Below are 24,294 nucleotides of genomic sequence, written 5' to 3' on the forward strand. Positions count from 1 at the left end.
GAGGAGAGTTTGGGTTCTTCCAGTTTATCAGAATAAGTCTGCGTGCCAAAAGTGTAGTGAATGCAATCACAGTTTGTTTGTCTTTCTCCACTTTAAGCCCCTCTGGAAGAACCCGAAACACAGCTGTTAATGGGTTAGTAGGGATTGTGAGTCTAAGGATATCTGAAAGGTAATTAAAAATTTTTGTCCAGAATAATGTTAATTTGGTGCAGGCCCAGAACATGTGACCTAGTGAGGCTGGGACTTGGTTGCAACGTTCACAGGTTGGATCATGCCCTGGAAACATTTTGGAGAGTTTTAGTCGAGACAGATGTGCTCGATTTATAATTTTGAGTTGTATAATTGTATGCTTTGCGCATATGGAGCTCGAGTGAATTCTCTGCATTGCTACTTTCCACTCCTTTTCTGATATATTAATTGAGAGAGCTTTTTCCCAGTGTCCTCTTGGGTCTTTGAAAGGGAGGGATTGTAAAATGATTTTATATATTGTAGAGATGGAGTCTAAGTCCTTGAGATTGAGCAATATTTTTTCCAGCATGGATGAGGGTGGAAGATGAGGAAAATCTGGAAGGTTCTGTTTAACAAAGTTCCTGATTTGAAGATAGTGAGAGAAATGTGTAGCTGGAATGTTAAATTTGGAATGTAATTGTTCATAGGAAGCAAAGACGTTGTCTATATAAAGCAAGTTAATTCCAAATTTTTTCCAGATATTAAAAACTGCATATGTTTGTGAAGGTTGAAAAAGGTGGTTCTCTTGCAGAGGTGCCACAGATAGAAGCTTCTCCGTCTTGGAATGCTTTCTACATTGGTTCCAGATTCTAAGTGAGTGGAGCACAATTGAGTTATTTGTATATTGCCGATAGCGTGTGTTTATTGGAGCACAGAACAAGGAATACAAAGAAGTACTGCAGGATTTTACTTCTATTGCGGTCCAAGCCTGTGTATGTTCTTCTATTTGTGTCCAGGTTCTTATTGCCTGTATATTTGCTGCCCAGTAATAAAACTGGAAGTTAGGTAGAGCCATGCCGCCTTCTTCCTTTTGTCTTTGTAAGGTCGCTCTTTAGATGCGTGGATGTTTTGAATTCCAAATAAATTAGGTTATTGTTGAATCTAATTGCCTAAAGAATGATTTATTAATGTATATTGGGATGTTTTGAAATAAAAAAAGGAGTTTAGGAAGAATATTCATCTTAACAGTGTTAATTCTTCCAGCTAGTGTGAGATGAAGGGTTGACCATCTATGCAAGTCTTATTTAATTTTTTCCATGCAGACGGCGAAATTTTGTTGATAAAGAGCTTTATGTTTACTTGTGATGTTTACCCCGAGCTATTTAAACTGTTCTGCAATGATAAAAGGTAGGGTATTTAAACTAATATTATATGCTTGAGAATTCACTGGAAAGAGTACACGTTTATTCAGATTAATTCGTGTAAACATTTCTTGTAAAATTCTGCAGGGTAGCCATCAGGGCCTGCTGCTTTCCCGCCTTGGAGTGACTTTATAGCATCTAGTAATTCTGATAACGCCAGAGGTTTATCAAGTTCCTCCGCACTAAAAGTGTCTATTTGTGGTATCTGTAATGTATCCAGAAATGCATTAGATTGTGTATTGTCTTCTTTAAACTCAGTAGTATATAGGGATTTATAGTAGTCTCTGAAAGTGTGCATTATATTTTTGTGTTCGATGATTTTATCTCCGTTCGTGTTGGTGATTACTGAGATTGCGTTGCGCACTTCTTGCTTGTGAATTTGTTGAGCTAAAAGCTTATTAGCTTTCTCTCCATGTTCATAATAATGATGTCTGGATTTGTAGATTAGTTGTTCAGTTTCTTTAGTTGTCAAGAGGTTTAATTCTGAATGTAGAGCCTGCCTCCTCCTATGTAGAGTCTCACTTGGTAGTCTGGCATGTTCTTCATCTATTTTAGTAATTTCGCTTTTTATCTCTGCTACTTTCTTGGCTTCGGATTTATTTCTGTGGGAAAGATATGAGATAATCTGTCCTCTTAAGAAGGCCTTGAGAGTTTCCCAGAGTATTCCTGCAGAGATCTCGGGGATGTATTTGTCTCTAGAAAGAATTTGATTTGTTTGGATATAAATTCGTACAATTCTCGTCAGCTAATAGAAGCGGGTTGAGGGCCATCTGCGGGGTGAGTGTATGGGGCTTAGTAATTTTAGCTCCAAGATCATAGGTGCATGGTCAGAAATAACAATAGCATCGTATTTGCAAGATTTAATCTTAGGCAAGAAGTTATTGTCTATAAAGAAGTAATCAATCCTTGAGTAGCAATGATGTACTGGTGAGTAGAAAGAATATGTTCTTGAATTTGGGTTTAAAACCTCCAGGGTCTGATAAGTTGTGATCAGTTATAAACTTTGTAATTATCTTTGCGTGTTAGATGCGTTCCCCTGTGGAGGAAGTCCTATCTAAAAGTGGATTTAAAACACAATTAAAGTCCCCAGCCATTATAACTTTATGAGTGTTCAGATTGGGAATGGATGCAAATAAATTTTGTATAAATTCCTTATCATCAACATTAGGTGCATAAACATTTATCAAAATCATTTTACAGTTAGATAAGTCTCCCATGACCATTACATATCTCCTTTCAGGATCCAATACTACATCTGATGCTACAAATGGTACTGTTCTATGTATGAGAATTCCCACCCCTCTAGTTTTCTTTGTAAAACTAGAATGGAACATTTGGCCAGTCCAGTCTTTTGCAGCGGAACTGATCCTTGCTTAGTAAGTGGGTCTCCTGTAAAAATACTATTTTAGCATTTAGACCTGTTAGGTGAGAGAGTACTTTCTTTCTCTTTAATTCGTGATTCAGGCCTTTAACATTCCAGCTTACGAAGTTAACTGTCCCATCATGGAGACACTGATTCTGAGTTTTTGATGTCATTTTATAGTCTTAACTGGAAGTGAGACAGCTTGGCCTTAATTTCCTATTTCCCCTAGAGTTGTTGCCATGCAGCTTATTATTACGTTGGTAGTTATAATTATAAAGATTAATAGGATAGATTAGGTATAGATCAAGCCTGCTCTCTTTCTCTCCCCCTTAACCCCCACCTCCCTTTTGCCTCCCCAAGTGAGGCTAAAACCCACTTCACGCAGTCCCAGTCCTCTGACATACCCAGAGACAGAGCACGTCCAAAGCAAAACAAGCCCCAATGCAGCGGCTTTAGGGTTAAAAGATAGAGATATCTGTTACCAATATAGTCTTTAAAAAAAAAAAAAAAAAAAGAATTTTGCACTTAAAATATATATATAGTCTTCAGCAATTTTAGTGCATTAAGATGATACACCCAGATAATAAACCGGGTGATGGTGTTAAAGATGTGTCCAAAATAAGCATAACAAGTCTTAATGCAGTAATAGCAATAACAATAAACCAAGGGTATGATATTGAACAGTCTCGTTTAGGGTAGAGATGAAATAATTAGAAAAAAAAAAAAAAAAGAAAAAGTAATTAAGCACAATAAAACATAAACAGATAGCGCCCTAGTAATACTAAGTAATAATGAGAATATATGAGAATATATGCTGATAAAAAAAACTTATTTTAAAACGAATAGATCAGACAGTAGATTATTAATCCTTGCTTTATCATTAACCGCCATGACTCACTATTATGTATCAGAATAGTCCCAGGATCAGCTTTCTTAATTCCTTTTCTGCTTCTTCCTTACTAGCAAGACATAGAAATGACCTTGCCATTCCACTTTAAGTTTTGCCGGATACAAGAGGCTGTATTTGACGCTGGCTTGCCGTAACCGCTGTTTGATGTTGTAGAAGGCTGCGCGTTTAGTAGCTGTTGCTGGAGAGAAGTCAGGAAGATACGAATGTGGTTATTTTCAAATGTAATATCTTCCTTGTTTCTGAGGAGTGCCATCACCTCTAGCTTAAATGATAATCGTTCAAAACGAACTATAAAAGACCTTGGTCTGGGTCTAACGGTGTTTGATCCGCATACGCGGTAAGCTGCTGCTATCTCAGATTCTGCTTTAAAGTCGTCCCGATTATTTTAGAAAAAGTTCAGCAGCGAATTTCACCGGGTTTGAACTTTCTCGATTCTCAGGCAGACCTTCAATTCTGACGTTATACCTTCTACTTCCATCTTCCAAAGCAGCCAGTCTGCCTCCGAGTTTTTTGCATTCGGAGCTGACATTTTCTGCTTTTCTTCAGCACTGGTAGCTAAATTTTCGGCTAACTCAATCCTAGTCGTGAATGTCTCCTTGAGATCGTGCAATTGATCAGTAAGCGTTTCAATTTTACCCAGCACCTGTCGCATATCCACTTGCATTTCTTGTCGCAGCCTTTCATTTGCCTGTTGCAGCATCAGCCGTTGCGTTTCATTTGCTTGCTGCCATTCCTGTTTCAATTCCAGCAACTCTTGTTTCAGCCTCTCATGTGCCTTTGCCCTTGCTTTCTCATTTGCCTTCTCGGTTTTCTTTATATCTTGTACGATCTCAGCGAGCATCACCTCCAGTTTAGACATTGTAATTGTGCTTTCTTGTACCGTAGGTGAAGCGTCAGACTCTACTGTAGCTGGTGCCCCCGCTATTCCCGGCTCGTGTGGAGTAATTGAGATTGCGGACTGTAAGGCCCTTTCCAGTTTCAGGTGTTCTCCGATCAGCGAGCTATCGAGATCTGCACTCCCGATCGTACATTCGCTCAGCCGGCGACGATGTAGCGGACCTTGGTCCCGAAGAGTCTGTACTTTCGCCCAGCTGTTCCAGGTCTCTCTCTGAAAGGCCGTATCTTGAGCTAGGGCTTGCTGATCTTGACTTGGGTGCAGCTTTAGTTTTCTTTTCTTTCGGACCCCTTTTTTTGCTGGCCATGTTTATATATGCTTACATATATACTGTAGCAGTCTCCTTGGGTTGAATAAATGCAGGATATCTCAGGATAATAAGCAAATAATATGAAAAATAACACCGCTGCTAGCGGAGCTCCACTTCAGACGTCCACCTCTCGCATCGGACGAGACCAATGTTTTGGGAATATTTCTACTTGACTATAAAAATTTCTGTCTACTTTTCTATGCAATTATACACAATATTGTACTCAATCAATTATCTAAAATATATGCAAGTGCATACGAAGAATCTAGGATGGTTTTCAAATGTGCAGTGCTGGTGCTTACTCTCGATTATCTTTGTACTCATTTTAAGCACCCCTCTGTGCAGCTCACTGAACAAGGTAGGGCTGGATGTTGGTGATCCGTAATGGCAGTCTCGGTTAGTTCCACAGCTGATGCTGTCCCACTCACAAAATGTCCTCATGGCAGCCTGTCGAACTTGGTGGAGATGGGTGTGTAGGGTATGGCTGGACGCTAGTGACATGAAATCCCAGTTTAAGTTATTTCCACAGCTAATGCAGCTACATTGAGACACTGTCGTCATGTCAACATGCCAAACATTTATGGGGTTTTCCATAAGGTGCAACGAGGTGCACTTGTGCATTCATAAGCTATGGTTCACTTACTTTGTTACCTTGTCTCTAATTATATTGGGCATTAGAGCTCCAAAACATATCATGAAGTAGTTAGAAAAGCCCAAAAAGAACATTCTTTTAGTTTGTAGTGAAATTAAAAATGATAAGATTTAGGTAAGGGACCTGAATTAATATTATGGAATGAAGGGCAATGCATTATTAGGGTTTGTTTTGATTGTTAATACCTATTCACGCATATCCCAGTGAAGTAGGAGAAAATCATTAAGATGTCTGGCTGAATATCACTACTTCAAGTTACAGTTACTTGGCTCATACGTAAGTGACCGTAAGACAGCTGACATGCAAAAAGAAGTTTTCCTGACTATAAATGACTATATATACAGTATATTGTGGGAGATCCCACATTGACTTATACTTTTATTACTTATGTACAATTAATATCAGATGCTTTCAAATTTGAATATTTTCTTAATGGGTAAATTTTATTTTTATCTGAGTCACTTTCAGAAAGGTAGCTCTAATTTTCTTTAGTACGACTACTCGATACTTCATACAGCATTGATACTGGTGAAGTAATTAATGCTGCCACCTCAGACCTCCAATACCTGGGCTTAGCGGCAGGCCTAGGTACTCCCACCTCAACCCTCTCTCCATCTCCTTCCCAAAAATGTTCATGGTAGGGTAATTGGTGACTCTAAACAATTGCCATATAAGTAAATGTTGGTATGTTCAGAGTTGAATCTTGTTTTGTTCCATATGATGGTGGGATAGCCTCCAGCCACAGTGACTCCAAAATTGGCATAGCAGGTTTAATAATGTATGGACAATGGGTTTCACAATTGATCTGTAACTAATATAAAGTGAATCAGTATATTATTCCTGACAAAACTGTCATTTTACCTTGATCATATAGTTAAAAGTACTCAAAGTAACTCTCTGTGCATCAAACATTAGTGTTCTTCACTTACATATCACAGCTTTATATTAAGTAGATACAAATTGTATTTTTAATAGTCAGTATTTGTTTATTTATTCATAACTGAACACCTTCTCAACTCTACCATTTGTCTCTTGCTAGCTCATATTATATGTAACAATATGTAATCAATAGTACTGTAGTAACCTTTAAGGACCACAAGCAGACTGTGCTTACAGGTTCCAAAACTCCGGTTACTTCTTCTCCATCCTTCCGTAATTCACATGACATCTTGTGATTAGCAGACACCAGATTCTATTTGTTCAGAGACTACTACAATGCAGTGGCCTTGTGTACATACTGCTATGCATTGCATAAGTAGACTGAATGCCACAGTTCACTTCAGTGTCTACCACAGTGGCTAAAAAAATCCTATTTCCTACTCAGTCACATTCTTAAGAGACTGATTCTTAGCATTTCAGATTGTGGGAATCAGATTGAAATCTGCAGATGTTTATCTTCATTTGTTTATTCATTCTAGAATAGGCATTTCATTTTAATTTTTCTGTCTAGATGTTTTATTATTAATAAGTAGTTAATGGTCAAAGTGTTTTTCAAGGTTCAGCAAGTTTCAAAAAGGCATGACCAAGACATGGGAACTATCCACACAGTGCCCATAACCGAAAGATCACCTACAGTATTCCTACATATGTAAGGCCAGTACATTCATTGTGACCCTCAGATGCCAGAGTTTATTTTTCATTTTGTGCTATAAGTAAAAGACACGCCAAGACTCCCTTGGGTTCCATATTATAGCTGTGTAATATAATAGTACAATAAGTACAATAAGTAATAAACAAATATTCACTCCAGCACATGGCATGCATTTTAAAAGAAGCTGAGAAAATGAGTTGGCATTTAGAGTTTCCAAGATGCTGCATTCCACATTTGAAAAAGACAACACATTGACTCATCAGTACATCAGAAAAGCAGCATGATAACACAACAAAAATGACCCCCTCTGGAAAACTACTGAATTTTTATAGAAATCCAAGCACTTAATCCAAATTTAGGCTCATCGGGTAAATTTGATCTTAATAACAATATTACATTTTATTATTAATAAGAAAGTGATACAATGCCACAATGGTTAGAACTGCTGCCTCGCATATTCAACACTCTGAGTCTGAATCCTTCACCCAGTTGTCTTTGTGGAGTTTGCAACGTTTTACACAGGACATTGCTAGATCTGGTTATGTATAAGGAAAAGATCATCATCTAAACTCACAGAGAATATACAAATATCATTAAAAGAAGCTTCATATAAAAACTTAAAAATTAAGCACACACAATGCATTGATCACAATGATTCAGATTCAATCCCACACAATCATGTGGAACCCATGAATATAGGAACAGGAATCCATAGAGGAATACATCCTATACTGTAAGCCAACTACCTTACATGGCTTGGCTGTTGACATAAGGAAGAAAATCATGATTAAGATAAATACCATCAGCCAAACTTGGTACCATCAAGCACTATGCTACAAGATACAAATGTAGAAGAATACACAGTTCTACCCACCCATAACACGGAAAGTAACCCAATGATATATGCCTCAGCAGCAGTGTTGTTTGAGATGCCAGGCTGCGGAAGTCAAATTGCACAATATCCTGGATATTTTCCCTGAAAACTAATACTGGAAATTTACAGGACATAGAAGAGTGTCAGCAAACCTACTGCACTACAGAATGGCAAAATAATCAAGTTCAGAACTCTGGCTGCTTAAAAAATTACAACAGTATGACAGTAATTGAGGTCAGGCAGTCTTCCAAATAAAGACTATGAGCACTTACAGCAGACTGCAGGGACTTACAACAGAAACAGAGAACAAAAAGGAAAATCGCCTTTTCTCCAAAAAAACATTGCAAAGTACAGTAAACTCCTCTCAGTGGTAGTACAATACATTTTCAAGTGGAGACACAACAAGAGCTAAAACCGAACAGTCCTAGAAGAGCATATAGCTAAAAAAACTAACAGCCCAATATAACTATTTACCAGCACAAACAAACCATCTACTAGCATCACATACCAAACTAGTAGCATCACATACTAAACTTTAACTGGCTAATCAAAAGAAGGACAGTACTGATCATGCCAGATATTAGAGGACAAGCATCATCCAATTAGTGACCAATAATCTGCCAATCCACAACACAGAACCTTCTGTTACCCAAATAAGGACTTAAAACTACACCAGAGCATCAGCTGCTCACAGATATAGCCAAATACCAAGACTCGATGATCAGCAAGACCACCTTCAGTGTCACTGGGACTGCTTCTAAGAAATCATTATGACTCAATGCTACACACAAGGATACTCTAATGCCTTAATCTTTAAACACCTATAAAGCACTAAAAACCTTGATGAAGACCCCAACAGGCTCCTGTACGATAACACTCAAAGCCAACTTAAAGACAATAACACCAATGGTTATAAAGTTACTGTGTAAAGGAGATACACTATCCATGTTGTCAAATAGGCCAAAATCCCCTCAGCCAGATCATTTCTAACAGTGGCTAAGGATACAGGATCAGAAGTGTAACTACTATGAACCATTTCATGTACAAATTGTGAAGACAGAAAAAAAAATTAAATCATTGGCCCACCAAACCAGAATCTTTAGCAAAGACTTCAGGATGCTATTTGAACTGGAAAAGATTGATTGGATGATCAAAAATAAATGTCCCTGGTACAAAGTAAATTTAACTACCACAAGATATAGAAGAGAAAAATGTATATATTAGCATAAATAGCATATTAACATAGCTATAAAAAGTAGTTAAAAGCTTCTAAAACATTATTTTAAGCATAAATTAGAAGGTTAAGCAAATACGATAGGTCAAGCAAATAGCTAACTAAAAAATCAGGCATATTGCATTTTCTAGTAAAAAAGGAAGATTACCAGTAAGGATGGAATAGGACAAAAATGATGCACAGAAACTACCCGAGGACAGGATAAGGAGGAATGAGAACACCTGTGTTCAAGGCTGGGAAGCTAAGGAACAATACCACAGAAGAAAAAATGGCTCTGGTAGGCACGTAAGAAACCAGCTGGATTGGTGAATCAGCAAAAAGGCAGCAAAAGGCTTTTGCTATAAGCAAGGTCACAATGATATAATGCATGAAAGAAAAATTTGTATATTCAGGCACTAACAAATAAATATAGAAGAATATATTAGAAATTAACTTTAGCGTAGAAATTAAGGCAAGTTAGGATTGCCACGCAATGATTAAATAAAAGCACATATCATATTTCTTTTTAATTAAAGCTTAGTTTTGGGCATCAGACAAACCAGCTCGAAAGTCCGAGAAAGAGGAAGTGACACCATGAAAGCCCAAAGATGGTAAAAGGAAAACATCTGCCCAGCCAAAGACCAATCAGAAATAAGCAAAACAGAAACTAGAGATGAACAATGGACAGTAAGAACAGGTGCAGAATGATCTAATTGAGCGAGGTCGGAGTGATGAGAAATTGTTATATAAACTTCAAGTTTTGAACTATTCAGGGCTCATCTCAATTTGGCCATATTAGGTTGAGTCTGTGTTGTTATTTGTGTTGTTTTATTGCAAAAAAGCTTTAAAACTCTGTTTGCCTATCCCGAGTCCTAATAGCCTTCATTTTCTGGTAAAAAGCCTTCTGGTGACGATTTTTTGCCACGACAAAAACTGCAAAACAGATATACAGGACAGCTAAAAAAGCTGGGCAAACACCAGCCACATAGGAACCATGAACTAAAGATGAAAAAGATGGCAACATCCAATTCCCTTTCACAAAATAAGTCAGGTCCTGAGGAGCAGAATAAATGATCAAATTCATTCATATGACCTGTCAATCATAAGATGTTTAGCAGACACAATAAGCTGGGCAAAAGAGAAAATGGAAGACAATGATATCTAGAACAGATATCTAAAAATTACTCACAATGTACAGAACACAACTAACAAATTCAACAAGGGTGTGTCCATAAGGATAAACCACTAAGACAACGCAGATAGATGGGAAGGTGGATATCATGCACACTGCTGAAGTACCATGTCACAGTAAGCCACTTTATGGAATGTACCACCCACAGATAGCAGAGGTGGTTTACATAGGAGAAATCCTACCAAGAGAGAAGGAGAACAGAAGGAGAAGTGAGAGGGAAAGACTGAAGGGAAGAAAAAAGGCATTTTTCACAGCAGTTCCGGACCAATTTCATCAGGCCCAAACCATCTACATATATATAACTAATTGACTCTGCAAGAAGAAGACCAGTGAAGGTAGGCCACCAAGAGATCTATGAGAGCTCTAAATGAGTAACAAGCTACACTGGCTACACCAGGTGCTTCACCAGTCGCAGCTTTATGGGAGAGAGGCAAAGACAGAGCTGTTTAAAAAAACAAAAACACTCATGACATCTCAGATAGAGTTTGCCAAAATTTTGGAAAAAGACTCTACGGTGAAAATGGATCTTTTTAACCAATAGACTAAACACCATGTTTGGTGGAAGCCAAAGACTGCACTTCATCAAAAACAAACCATCCCCACCATCATGCTGGAGGGACGCTTCTCTGCAGCAGGCCCTGGAAGGTTTATGACGTTACAGAGGAAATTAATGCAGCAAAAAGATTTGTTTTTCAGCAAGACAACAACCTCAATCATAAAGCCAGATCTACAATGTTAATGTCCTGTAGTGGCCGAGTCAGAGTCAAGAGAGAGAACAGAGAATTTGTGGCTGGACATGAAAAAGGCTGTTTAATCAAAAGATAGAGAGCTGTGCACACAGACTTAAGGCTGTTATGGTTGCCAAAGGTGCATCTAATAAATACTGACTTAAAGGGGGTGAATAATTGTACAATCAATTACTTGGTGTTTTAAATCTACATTTAAATTAGACCCCTTTGCAGAAATCCACTTTCATTTTGACACTGTTGATCAGTGCAACAAAAATAAATAAATAAATCTACTGTGTTTCAATGAAATATAAAGTCAAAATTTTCAAATGTGTAAATACTTTTTATAGGCACAATATTGGTAATGGTCATTACTGTCAAACAGCCACCCCTGAGTATCTCTTTATCAGGTGGTCATGCTTTCAAATGACAAAATATAACACAGTTGTTGATGTCTGGTTTCTTTGATTAAGCTCTCTAAAACACAAGTACAACCTTATGTATCGAATCCAGCTGTTGTCTCAAAGACTAGCTGCCAAAGCATACTGAGCTGCTTCTGTTGTACTTGAAGCCAAAGATATCTGACAGCTAGAATAGCAATGTCAAAATATTTAAGTGAAGTTGTTTCAATTTCAGGCTTGCTGCTCTAGTGAAAATCAGCTGTTGCAGGCATCACAGAGAATACTGCACATTGTTCACATGTAACAGACTACAGGGCTGCACACTAAAATGCAAGTTTACTTCATTGCATTAATAATGACAAACATATGGTAGCAAAAAGCAAGAAATATCATTTTTTTTATAACAGCGACAAAGTTATTTGCTGATATGTTAACGTTTGATGGCGCTTCAGCCCTTCCTCCCACTAGGTGGCAGCCATTTGGCTTTCTCCTGTGGATTGCAAAGCGGTCTCTTAGTTACAAACGTCTGTGTTTCAATCCCAGGTTTGCACATGCTCTCTTTGTATGAGTATTAGGCAGGATACCTTCAAAACCATGTTTGCTAAGCAGCTTTACACAGACTTTGTGCGTGAGTGAGTAGGCCCTGTGTTGACTGTGTTGGTTCCTGTTTTATACTCAAAGATTGTGTTCTTTGAAAGGCTGGAACCCCATCCAAGGCTGATTCCTAACTTACCCAGTACTGCCATGATCGTGAGCTAAATAAATGAATAAATATACCTTACAGATAGCATTCTAGATACTGGATAAAAGAGCAAAACCCATTTATGTTACAAATAAAACACTGTACAACAGGGGTCCCCAAATCCGGTCCCCAGTGGCTGCAGGTTTTCATTCTAACCCTTTTCATAATTAGTGACCTGTTTTTGCTTTTGTTTTAATTGACTTGTTACTTAAGATTTGTTTCCTTGAATTTCTTCATCGCTCCCTTGAATTGCTTAATTTCTTTCCTTAAATGGCACCCAAACAGAAATGAAATTTGAAGTGAGTGAGCCAACAGAAGACTAACTAGATTAGATTGTAGATTATTTATTTATAAAAGCACATTTAAAACAACAGAGGTTGTGCCAAAGTGCTGTACAAAGAAGCATTAAAATAAGCACAATGCAAACAATCACGCAGAAGCAGATTAATAAAAGAACCAATTATAACATCCACAACAATCACCTTATACATAGTGAAAGGCAGAAGAAAACACGTAGGTCTTAAGCCAATTTAAAAACATTGATGTAGGATGAAGACCTGATGTGAAAATGCAAGTTATTTCAAAGCTTAGGAGCAACAACTGAGAAAGCTCTGTCTCCTATAGACTTCAGCTGAGATGACCTCAATGCTCTTGGTGCCACAGGGGTGAAGGAGGTCACAGATACAGTGGTGTGAAAAACTATTTGCCCCCTTCCTGATTTCTTATTCTTTTGCATGTTTGTCACACAAAATGTTTCTGATCATCAAACACATTTAACCATTAGTCAAATATAACACAAGTAAACACAAAATGCAGTTTTTAAATGATGGTTTTTATTATTTAGGGAGAAAAAAAAATCCAAACCTACATGGCCCTGTGCGAAAAAGTAATTGCCCCCTGAACCTAATAACTGGTTGGGCCACCCTTAGCAGCAATAGCTGCAATCAAGCGTTTGCGATAACTTGCAATGAGTCTTTTACAGCGCTCTGGAGGAATTTTCGCCCACTCATCTTTGCAGAATTGTTGTAATTTAGCTTTATTTGAGGTTTTTCTAGCATGAACCGCCTTTTTAAGGTCATGCCATAGCATCTCAATTGGATTCAGGTCAGGACTTTGACTAGGCCACTCCAAATTCTTCATTTTGTTTTTCTTCAGCCATTCAGAGGTGGATTTGCTGGTGTGTTTTGGGTCATTGTCCTGTTGCAGCACCCAAGATCACTTCAGCTTAAAAGTGGTTTGCGTCTTGGAAATCTGCCATGCAGGCCGTTTTTGCCCAGTCTCTTTCTTATGGTGGAGTCGTGAACACTGACCTTAATTGAGGCAAGTGAGGCCTGCAGTTCTTTAGACGTTGTCCTGAGGTCTTTTGTGTCCTCTCGGATGAGTCGTCTCTGCGCTCTTGGGGTAATTTTGGTCAGCTGGCCACTCCTGGGAAGGTTCACCACTGTTCCATGTTTTTGCCATTTGTGGATAATGGCTCTCACTGTGGTTTGCTGGAGTCCCAAAGCTTTAGAAATGGCTTTATAACTTTTACCAGACTGATAGATCTCAATTACTTCTGTTCTCATTTGTTCCTGAATTTCTTTGGATCTTGGCATGATATCTAGCTTTTGAGGTGCTTTTGGTCTACTTCTCTGTGTCAGGCAGCTCCTATTTAAGTGATTTCTTGATTGAAACAGGTGTGGCAGTAATCAGGCCTGGGGGTGGCTACGGAAATTGAACTCAGGTGTGATACACCACAGTTAGGTTATTTTTTAACAAGGGGGCAATTACTTTTTCACACAGGGCCATGTAGGTTTGGATTTTTTTTCTCCCTAAATAATAAAAACCATCATTTAAAAACTGTATTTTGTGTTTACTTGTGTTATATGTGACTAATGGTTAAATGTGTTTGATGATCAGAAACATTTTGTGTGACAAACATGCAAAAGAATAAGAAATCAGGAAGGGGGCAAATAGTTTTTCACACCACTGTATATATTATGGAGTGAGACCATGCAAGGCTTTAAAAACTAAGCCAGGCCCTCAAACTCTAACCAGTTGCTTAATTATGTTCTGAATCCTATTGTTAATTAAGCCTTTTCTTTACTTCCATGGATTGTTGCTGCTCTCATTGTGCAATAGCAGACATTTCTGAAATTGTTGATTTTCTCTTTTCTGAGAGCACTGTTAAAATGTTTTGGGGACCTAAGCAGATCAGCATTCCTGAGACCTTCCACTTTTCTTTATTTTCAGATATTGTATGATCAACAACATTGGTCATGTTTTGCTGTTCATGTTTTGGTTCATTTTCTATCTCACTATTGTTTGGCTGCTAATTAAGGAAAAAGAAACAATTAAGGCATCCGAGTCTTCAAGAGCAAGTCAAATAAAATTAACTTAAAACAAGTTAATTAGGTGCAAAAACAGGGCACTAATTAAGAAAATGGTTAGAATGAAAAAATGCGACCACTGGTGCCCTCCAGGACCAGAGTTGGGGAGCCGTGCTGTACAACATTGCTTTAGACACCAAATACAGTTCATAGGAATATGTAACTGAATCTCAATATTTTTGAAAAGTTGTATAAAAAATTAAATTCTGTCACCTAAATATGCTTAAATCTGCTACTGACAGAATAGGTCTAATATCTATACAAATTATTCTGTTCCACACAAACACCATAATTGTAATAATAGTAAAATTGTCACATGCACAAAGTACAATGAAATTTTTACTTGCATGTACAACCAACAAGCAACATTTCACCACTATCTCTGGCACCATAATAATACTGTATGGTGTTATGAGGCTGCAAAACAAATGAATATGTTTGTTTTAGATAGATAGATAGATAGATAGAGGGTACACCAGGCAGGTACTTACGTACATATGGCAACAATGAGATGTTCTACTTGCTATGACTTTGTCTACAAAGAACAATCAATAACTGAAGTGAAATGTGATACATGTGCGACTTCTGCAGTGATTGAAAGTGTGACCAGTGATGAATGAGCAATGGAGAAATGGAAAAGTTTTATTTTCAGTAGCCCTGGACTGTGTCATACTATTCAAAATATGGTATTAAATTACATTAAAGCAGGTACAATTTAAATTTGTTACAATATTTTATATTACAACCTCAAAAAGTGCATTTAAATAGCTATTTTAACTCTGAATAAAGTACATTGCACGATTACTTATGAGATGAGAAATGGTGCAAGTAGTTAAGGGTTAAAATAGCTGTCTCCCTTATGAGCTGGTGGTGGTGTTTTGTTTTTGTCTTTATATAGCTGTTGTGATGTGAAATTTTGCATACAAAACGATAAATATTTTGTATGTCTTTATTTGTAACTTAGGCAAAGCAATGTAAAATCAGTGTTACATTAGTGAGAAGCATTCATGTTTACGGCCCCCCTTCCCCCCCTTTTAGGAATGGGTCTCTTTAAATTTTATGACAGGGTTTGGGAGAAGTGCCTTAAAACAGTTTGGCAAGTGTTTCTCTGCTAAAGTCTCTCTCTCAACCCCTCAGGAAAGCCAAGCTACCTAACTGCCAAGCTTTACCTTAACATATGGTTTTGGGGGCAGGTGTGAAGATGTTCTATCCCACCATTGGTCTGAAATATGGCCGTTTGGAACTGGCTTGTATCAGAAGCCTTTAAGTATCATGACGTCCTATTGGCAAAAGGAGTTGGCCAGAAAACCTATAAATTTGCTCTCTCCCTCACTCTCTCCCTCTCACTAAATTGATGAAAAAGCATCACACACCATGAACTGAAAAGGACAACACAATGAAGGGCACAGCTCGGCAGCCATATTGAGACAGGCAATACGGCCTGTTCTGAAGAAAGCTGACCACAAATGATGACTTAACTAGAGGCATTTTAAGTAGCTAACAAGTCTGTGTGCCGCCTAAACCTACACATCACCATTTATCAGGTTGTATGGTTGCCAATATTAAAATGTACTTTGCACATTATTATTTATGAATATTATCAATAATATATTGTTTAAATTTTGACTTAACTTCTGCTTGTCTTTTACTACACCTAATTGCCCAAGGTTATAAATGTAGAAGGGAAGGTGGGGAGAAGTTATATGGTACAATACCTTATAAACAGTGGTAAGTCTGTGAGATTTGAAGCATTCTGACATAGGCTACATATTAATAATACAATAGGGGAAAGTACAGTAAAATGTTACTCTACCAAAACAAAACAATAGCCCAAAAATGAGTTATTAATGTTGGTTTATTTTTACTGTATTCCTTTTTTCCAGTACAGATTTTATAAATAGCCAAAGATTAGCACGTGTGCACTAAAATAGGTGAATTCCAACTTTCTGCTATTTGAGTCTAGTAGCGCATTTTTCTGGTTTTAAATAAAATATTCATTGAGTTAAGTAAAAATGAAATCAAGTTAAAAATAAAATAAAATTTAATATTAATAGTATTTTCTGTATAGCAACTTGTCATCCTTAAAAATGCAATTTATAACAATGAGCAAAATAACAAGTCATTTTTGTAAAAAATATGAAATAAAAATGAAAAGGATAAGATTACATCAATAAAACACACAAATATCCACTAAAAACAATACAGATACATACATGCTTCACTACTTTTGTTTCATCCAAATATTTACAACATTTTATTACCTTTTGCAAATGGAACAATAAACTCAACTGTGTCACTCACCCTGCACACTTCTCTTATATCTTAGCAATTTTAAACTGTCCTGGAAACTAAACATAAAATACACTTAGCAGAGATTGTACCTGTGACTGGCACCTTAATACCATTCTAGAAATCAACAAAATTGTACAGAACGACAAATAATACATACAGAAAAATGATACATGAAAAATCTGGAAAATGATTGACAACGTCAGTTACTGACATGTAGCTTTGAAATGCACATCCACTGTTTTGATACTTGGAACGTTGCACACTGCCAAGTGGTGCAAACTGAAGTTCTGAGATATCTGAAACTTCTAAAATGAAAATACTCCTTGCAGTTTTTAAACGCAATATATAAATTAGACACTTGTTATGCATGGAACTCTTTGTGCTACTGTATTGTTTGTAACATGAAAAAATTCTGTTGTAATAAAATGCCACCCTGAGCAAAGTGCCACCTGAGGCAAACACCTCGTTTGCCAAACCAGAGCATGAGAAATAAAGTGTGGTCACGTGAGACTGTAATGAGGAATGTGTTCAGCTATACGTCACAAAGACACAAACATAGAAAAGCAAATCATATTACAGGCTACTCCACCATGAATAAATGTGCAAGATGTTATGTATTCATTATTCTTGTTTTGCTCATTTAGATAGAATACTATAACCTAACTGTCACCCAAAAAACTCTTGGAGAAAAGCCCAAAGGTTTGATTTACCTTCACAATATATTTAAAATGCTTCTGGTAGCATCTTGACTTGGCAGCTGGTCTTCTTTAACAGCCTTCAAGCAGGCAGTGGTTTTTAGAAATCACTACCTTCAAGCACTTAGAAAATACATGGTAGTCTTCTAAAACACAAGACCATGCTTCTGCAATACATAATGAAAGACTATACATTTATTGACTATCTCTAACCCAGCCCTAGTCTTAACTACTTTTGAAAAGACAGCATATTTAAGAAAGTATGTTTGTGGGAAGAAGGAATGATGTGGTTTTTCCTTGATTTCAATATAACATTTATATAAGTGGTCTTTTACTTTAAGTCATTACCTCATCTTCTAAACTCCTGATATATTTTCTATAAGTGTATGAAAGCTGATGCAGTGGTATATTTGGGTGGACTTGGATCAAACAGCCATATTACCCCAAAATTCAACTGGCCTGACGGTGCTCATGTCCTGATCACTGTCTAAGCATTTTAATGAATGTTGCTGGCCTGCATGCTCTGGATAGGATGCTAGTTCATGAAATTTCACATTTTATGCATTTATACGCCAAGACTGGGCCAATATGAATTTGCCAAATAACCTTATGTACACATGGAAGAAAACCATAAAGTACCACATAGATGCAGAGAAAATTCACACACTCCATAACCAGACTGGGGATTTGAATCCAGAATTCAAGGGATTGGACGACCAGTGAAAAGACACCAAACTTTAACTTCCTCGAGTTGCTCAGCAGAGACTTTTCTAGTGTCTATATGTACTGCTATGTAAAGATGAAGCATTGCTTGACTTATAGTGTAATGTAAAATAGCTCATATATATAGCTTTGTATACAGTAAAATCTTTTTATAGTGTCTCCTCCAAATGCAATATATGATAAAGATTAAGTATAAAATGGTTTGACCACATAGAGAAAAACAATGAAGTAAAAGAGGTAAACAATTATGTTATACTGTAGGGGAGAGGACACATATTTCACTACACACTGCTATGCATTGTACAAATGTCTTTGCTTCACTGTCAATAAACACTATTGAAAGAAATAAAAGTTTTATAAGCAAAATAATTATAACAGTAGTTGATCCATTTCTTATTTCCCTCTTTGAAATGAGTGCCCATTTCCATGCTTTTCAATAAACAGCAGTTTGTAAAAATAACACAGAGGCACTGACTTAGTGATTGCTTGTTTGATGAAAATGAATGCTTTTTAAAAGATCTAATTGTTGTATTTGATTTCTATTTGTCTTAACATCCACAAGCTCACTGACTCTCCCATGGGCAACATGGAATAACCAATTATTGGGTACATTTGACGAAAGTGGCAATTTATTTTTGTTTCTTTCAAGTCTCTGTGTTATACAAGTCCCTGGGCATTCCTAATAATCTCTCCTAAAGCATGGTAAACACAGTAGGATTTATTAAGTGAAAACATATTTACAGCAAATATCATATAAAAGCCTGGTAGTATGTTTATCCCTTGAAAGCAATGTAATTAATATTTACAATGTGTACATCTGATGTGGGTTTCTTAACAGTTCTGGCTTTTAAAACCAAGAATATTGCTAAAAAATATGTTTACCTTCTCAAAATTACAAATATATCTTTGACATTTTGCAAAGCATGCCTAGCTTCAAACACTTTTCTTTGTTCTTCTATACTTATATTACAGTACTTCACAACCTACAATGAGATATCTGGAAATTAGTACACAATATATGCTGGTTAAAATCTCAAGAGTTTGAATTTCACTGTAACATTAAGGCACTCAGACAGGAAAGATGTGGGAGGCTTATTTGGCATCAACAAAAACACAGAGAGACATGACTACTGACATAAATACCATTCTGTGGCAGCGGCATGTGTAACAATGTTGACAAAGACCTCAAAACTGCACCCATGTGAATTCTCATGAAAGTTTATGTGCAAGTGCTGCCATCAAAGGTATGCTTGTGACTTGAAATTAACTATTGATTTAACATGAAAATCATTACAATCTGTTTCATTATAGACCATGTAAATAGAGATGAATGCAGCTTTTGAAAAAAAAACACAATAAAGCATATGAGCTTGAACAAAAATGGCAAAAGCTGCACATATTTATTTAATTTGCTCCTTTCACTAACTTTGGTTATTTACATGGTGTCTGTAAAAGTTATAATAATAACTTTCATTTGTAAAATTCCCTTCTATTTACTTATTGTTCTTTTACAGTAATACGGATGTAATAATCTATGCAAAGATGTTAACTGCCCTACTGGTTAAGGTGCTATATATGAAAAGCACTCTTAAAAGTAAAGGTGTCAAAGTGGTTCTTCAGTATAATGCCATTGGGGCACCATCTTTGGTGCCCAAGAGAACCAAACATTCTAATACATGTTCCAGGAAGAAAGATCTGCAACAGTTTACATAAATAACCACGAATAGATGAAAAAAGACCTACCAGTGGGTTCCTGATTAAATATTTCTGCTTTGTCCACATATTAGGAACTTTTTCAAATCCCAAATATGCAATATTAATATGCAAGGAACCACTACCAGAATGAAATAGTTCTTTGTCAAGCAATGGTTCTACAAGGGACCACACAATTCAATGAAGTGCCATTTCAGAACCGTTATTTTAAAAAGGGAAGCCGAGCGGAAATTAATTTGGCTCTATTGACAGCTAACATTAAATAAACACAATACTTTTATACACAACATTCCATCTTCAGATTCAGTATCTTTATCAAAAAATAATGTAAAGGATTGCCAGCAATGTGCAAAACTGAAAAATACTGTCAAGAGATTTGCAGCGCTGAGAACGAATGCTTGAATTAAAAAGATCGTTCCATACACTATATAATTTTCAAAATTGTCGTCTGGCATCTGCTAATCCTGTAAATGGAGCGCTAGACTTAAAAACTAGTGTTTAGACTACACAGCTACTGTCATGCTCGACATGTAACGATAAATTGAAGTTGATTGAGACGTATCACAATTCATTCATGTACAAGTTTTCGCTTTTACAAAACTACCCGAGTTCGTTTGGAGAAAAATGAGGAAGAAGTTAACAAAGGGTAATACAGTATCGGCTTATATTGATCATGGCGCATTTTGTTCCTCCTAATTTCACATTGATTTTAGGTTCTTGTTCCCTTTGTAAACCTCCGAGGCGCCCACGAGTCACTGCACTCATTCGTTTACTTCAAGTCAATTCATTGATGACAGCTACCATGCATCCCAAGGTGCGCGCACACTCACACACGCGCACACCTGGAGACAGACACCGTGGACAGAGAACGAATGACAGAACATCGACTGAGTCTCCCCGAGATTGGACACTCAAAGGAAAGCATACGAAGAAATGACTGCAGGACAGGGGCACAAAAAGTCTGATCTGTTTAATTTTTTTATTAATGCAGTCGTTTGAAAATGTGTAGGCAGCAGGGTAAAAACGTTGCTGCAAGGGTTTGCCCAACGATCAGTAAGCAGCCCCGCTTACAGTATATTCGAACACAGTCCTAAAAAAACGTGCGCCCCTGTCAACAAGCATCTAGCTAAGAATGCGCGGACACACACACACATACGACATATACACACACACACACACCAGCGCTCTCATGGGCCAAATTCTCTCATCCACAATAAAGAGATGTTCATTTAATGTATATTTTAGTCTACCACCACTTAAGTATTAAAGTGTTGTAATTACAGCTCTAGACGAGTTACCTGCATTCACCGGTACTGGAATTCAGGTTATCCCCTCGTATTTACATTCATCTTCCAACAGTTGTTCAGACAAGCCCTCACAAATACACACTCGTGGTGACATTTAATTTGCAGACATTGTTCTGCTACTACCCACAAAATACAAGTTCAAGGCAGCGACTTTACACCTGAAGAATCCTAATTGTAACACGGCCCGCGGAGGATGCTGACTTACCAGAGCATACACGCAGCTGAGCACCGAACACCAGAGGACGACTGATAAACCGTGGATGTACGGAGAAGTTCCCATAACTAGCAAACATCCAGAGGTCGATGACAGCAAAAAGATGATTTAGTGGAAACTTTCAAATGTAATGGTCACTCATTGATCCGTCCATGTAAGTCGATGAAAAAGTGCCGAACGCTCCAGAATCTCTCCTGCTTGTCCATATCGCGAAGGTGACTTTGGATTCCTGGTAGTTAATATTATTTTTTAGATCTTTTTTTTAAAATCTGCAATGCATTTGGACTGCGCCGTGCCTCTTCTCATTTCTCTTTACATCTGTCTCTTTCGCAAAAAATCACATCCATATGTCAAAACCGTTATTTATTTCCTTCTCGTTCTGCGGTGGGAAGTTCAAATGATTCTTTGTGGACAAGAAACCAGTACTTTATTTTTAGATCTTTTTAATTTTCCCTATGCTTTTTTTCTTTTTCTCTTTTAAAGATTGTGACTTTTTTCAAGTTTTTTCTTTAAACAGAAAGATCAAACTGTCCAGATCTGTTTTTCACCAAATAAAATAAATGTCTTAAGAAATTATAGGTTGTCGAATCCGACTTGTGCTTGCTGCAGCGCCCTGTCAGATACGCTGCTGTGACAAAAAATCATTTTAGAAATTGTGTATCTCTAAATAAAAAAAATTACCAGTTTCACCTGTTGGCATTTCAGTGGGCAAGCTCATTCATGTTCGCTCCGTTACCAGAATTTCTCATGTTAACTCATTTTTACGGGTTATGAGACAACTTGTAAAAATCGTAAGCATTGTTCACATGCCGTAACTAAAATGTCAAAACGGAAAGGTAACAGGCACGCAAACTTCGTACAATTTATACGGTGTCAGTAAATATTAAAAACCTAAATGACAAAAACAGCCTGTATTTTTTTGACGCCTGCAAAGTTTAGGCTGTCAAACCCCAAAGCTGGCTTTTCGAACTCCTTGTCGCGCTGCGGATGGGACTTTCTCTCTTTCGCTTGCTCGCTGTCCGGTAAGTGAACACCGTCCATATACTACAGTTTGGAGTTTCTGAACAGGAAACGCAGGAAAAAAAATCTCCCGGGTTAGGCAGGGGGGCATTTTAAATTAGGCATCTCGTCCAAAGCGGCTGGGTTGTGTGCATGCATTTAATGTAAGGCACTGTCGTCGTTTGCAGAATAAGCCTCCTCTGTTTTATATGCTGTTTTAGAAAAACGAGCCCCTTTCCACACAGCAAATGTAACGTGTCGGGTTTCCTCTGCTTTAAACAGAAAGCAGGAAATGAAAAAGATCCCTTTTCCCCTAAATCGCGGCGAGTTGCTAGCTCTATTTCAATAAGAGTGCTCTCGTGTATGTGTGTGTGTGTGCGTGTGCGCGAGCTTATTTAGAAAGAGGCACGTAGTGCAGGACACGACGCGATTGGTGACTCGCAGTGACTCGGGTCCACCCCTCGAAACCACAGAGCGCAGGGCGGCAGCGTGGCTTCTCCCCCCTCTCTCGGTACTGGGCGTTTATTTCATAGAACACTTCAAACCGAAGTGAAGAATCTACGGCTACGGCTGGCACTTCAGAACACTAGTGTGCATATTAACTGGAGTGTACATCACTAACGTGTCTTAGTCTGAAGGACGATTTCTATATAAATCCCTAGAGGATCAACGTGATTTCAGAACGGACTGGCACATCCCAAAACACATAGAGATAACTGCAATAACTCAATTTTAGATTGACGTTTTCCTTATTATAATAATAATACATTTTATTTATATAGCGTCTTTCCCATGATCAGGGTGCTTAGTAATAATACATACTTTAGGAATATTGTATTATCAGCGCTCAAATTATGATACCAAAATTGCATGGGCTTTGATGGCCAGATTATTTGCCATGTCAGACATCAAATTAAGGTGAGTACAAGTGTTTTATTTAGATGGACTTGACCCACACTGAGTGCAAATTATTAGGAACATTATACTAATACTGAGTAGGGCCTCCATTTGCTCTCAAAATATTCATGGCTTTGATTTTTTTGACCTGTTTACATCTCGCAATGTCTGCAGATTTGTCAGCTGCATATTTATTCTGCAAATCTCCTGCTTCTTCCACATCCAAAAGGTGATCCAATGGCTAGGAAGGCCACTGAAGAACACTGAACTCATTGTCATGTTTACAAAACCAGTTTGACATAACTTTTATTTTATGATGTGGTGCATTTTCATACTGGAAGTAGCCATCAGAGGACACGGTAATTGACGCCATGAATGGTTGCACATGGTCAGCAACAATACACAAACAGTCCATGGCTTTCAAGCAATGATTGATTGGTATTAACTGGTTCAAAGTGTGCCAGAAAAAAAAACATTTCCCACACCATTACAACACTACCACCAGGCTGGATTGTTTACACAAGGCAGGTTGGGTGTACGGATTCATTCTGTTGGCGCCAAATTCTGACCCTACCATCTGAGTGTCTCAGCAAAAATTCAGATTCACCAGACCAGACTACATTTTTTCAGTCTTCAGCTGGCCAGTTTTGGTGATCCTCAGCTTTCTATTCTTGGCTGACAGAAGAGGAAACTGATGTGGTCTTCTACTGTTGTAGCCCTTCCACCTCATGGTTTGATTTGTTATGCATTCTCAAATGCTTTTGTGCCAGTTCAGTTATACAGAGTTACCGTAGCATTTCTGTCAGCTCGAACCAGTTAGGCTATTCTCTCACTGTCTCGTGAA

The 24,294-nt window shown here is 37.6% G+C and overlaps 1 protein-coding gene across 1 annotated transcript in view; it reads right to left on the reverse strand.

Moving 5' to 3' along the window:
• The window catches only part of pth1r (parathyroid hormone 1 receptor), a 460,775-nt gene extending 437,868 nt beyond the window's left edge, over positions 1 to 22,907 (reverse strand). Inside the window, exon 1 of the mRNA XM_039753666.1 lies at positions 21,546 to 22,907. Coding sequence (XP_039609600.1) covers positions 21,546 to 21,620 — 75 coding nt within the window. The 5' untranslated portion in view covers positions 21,621 to 22,907. The remainder of the gene's footprint in view (positions 1 to 21,545) is intronic.
• Between the last annotated feature and the right edge of the window lie 1,387 nt (positions 22,908 to 24,294).

This window comes from Polypterus senegalus, chromosome 5 (assembly GCF_016835505.1).
Source record: "Polypterus senegalus isolate Bchr_013 chromosome 5, ASM1683550v1, whole genome shotgun sequence".
NCBI classification, from domain to species: domain Eukaryota; kingdom Metazoa; phylum Chordata; class Cladistia; order Polypteriformes; family Polypteridae; genus Polypterus; species Polypterus senegalus.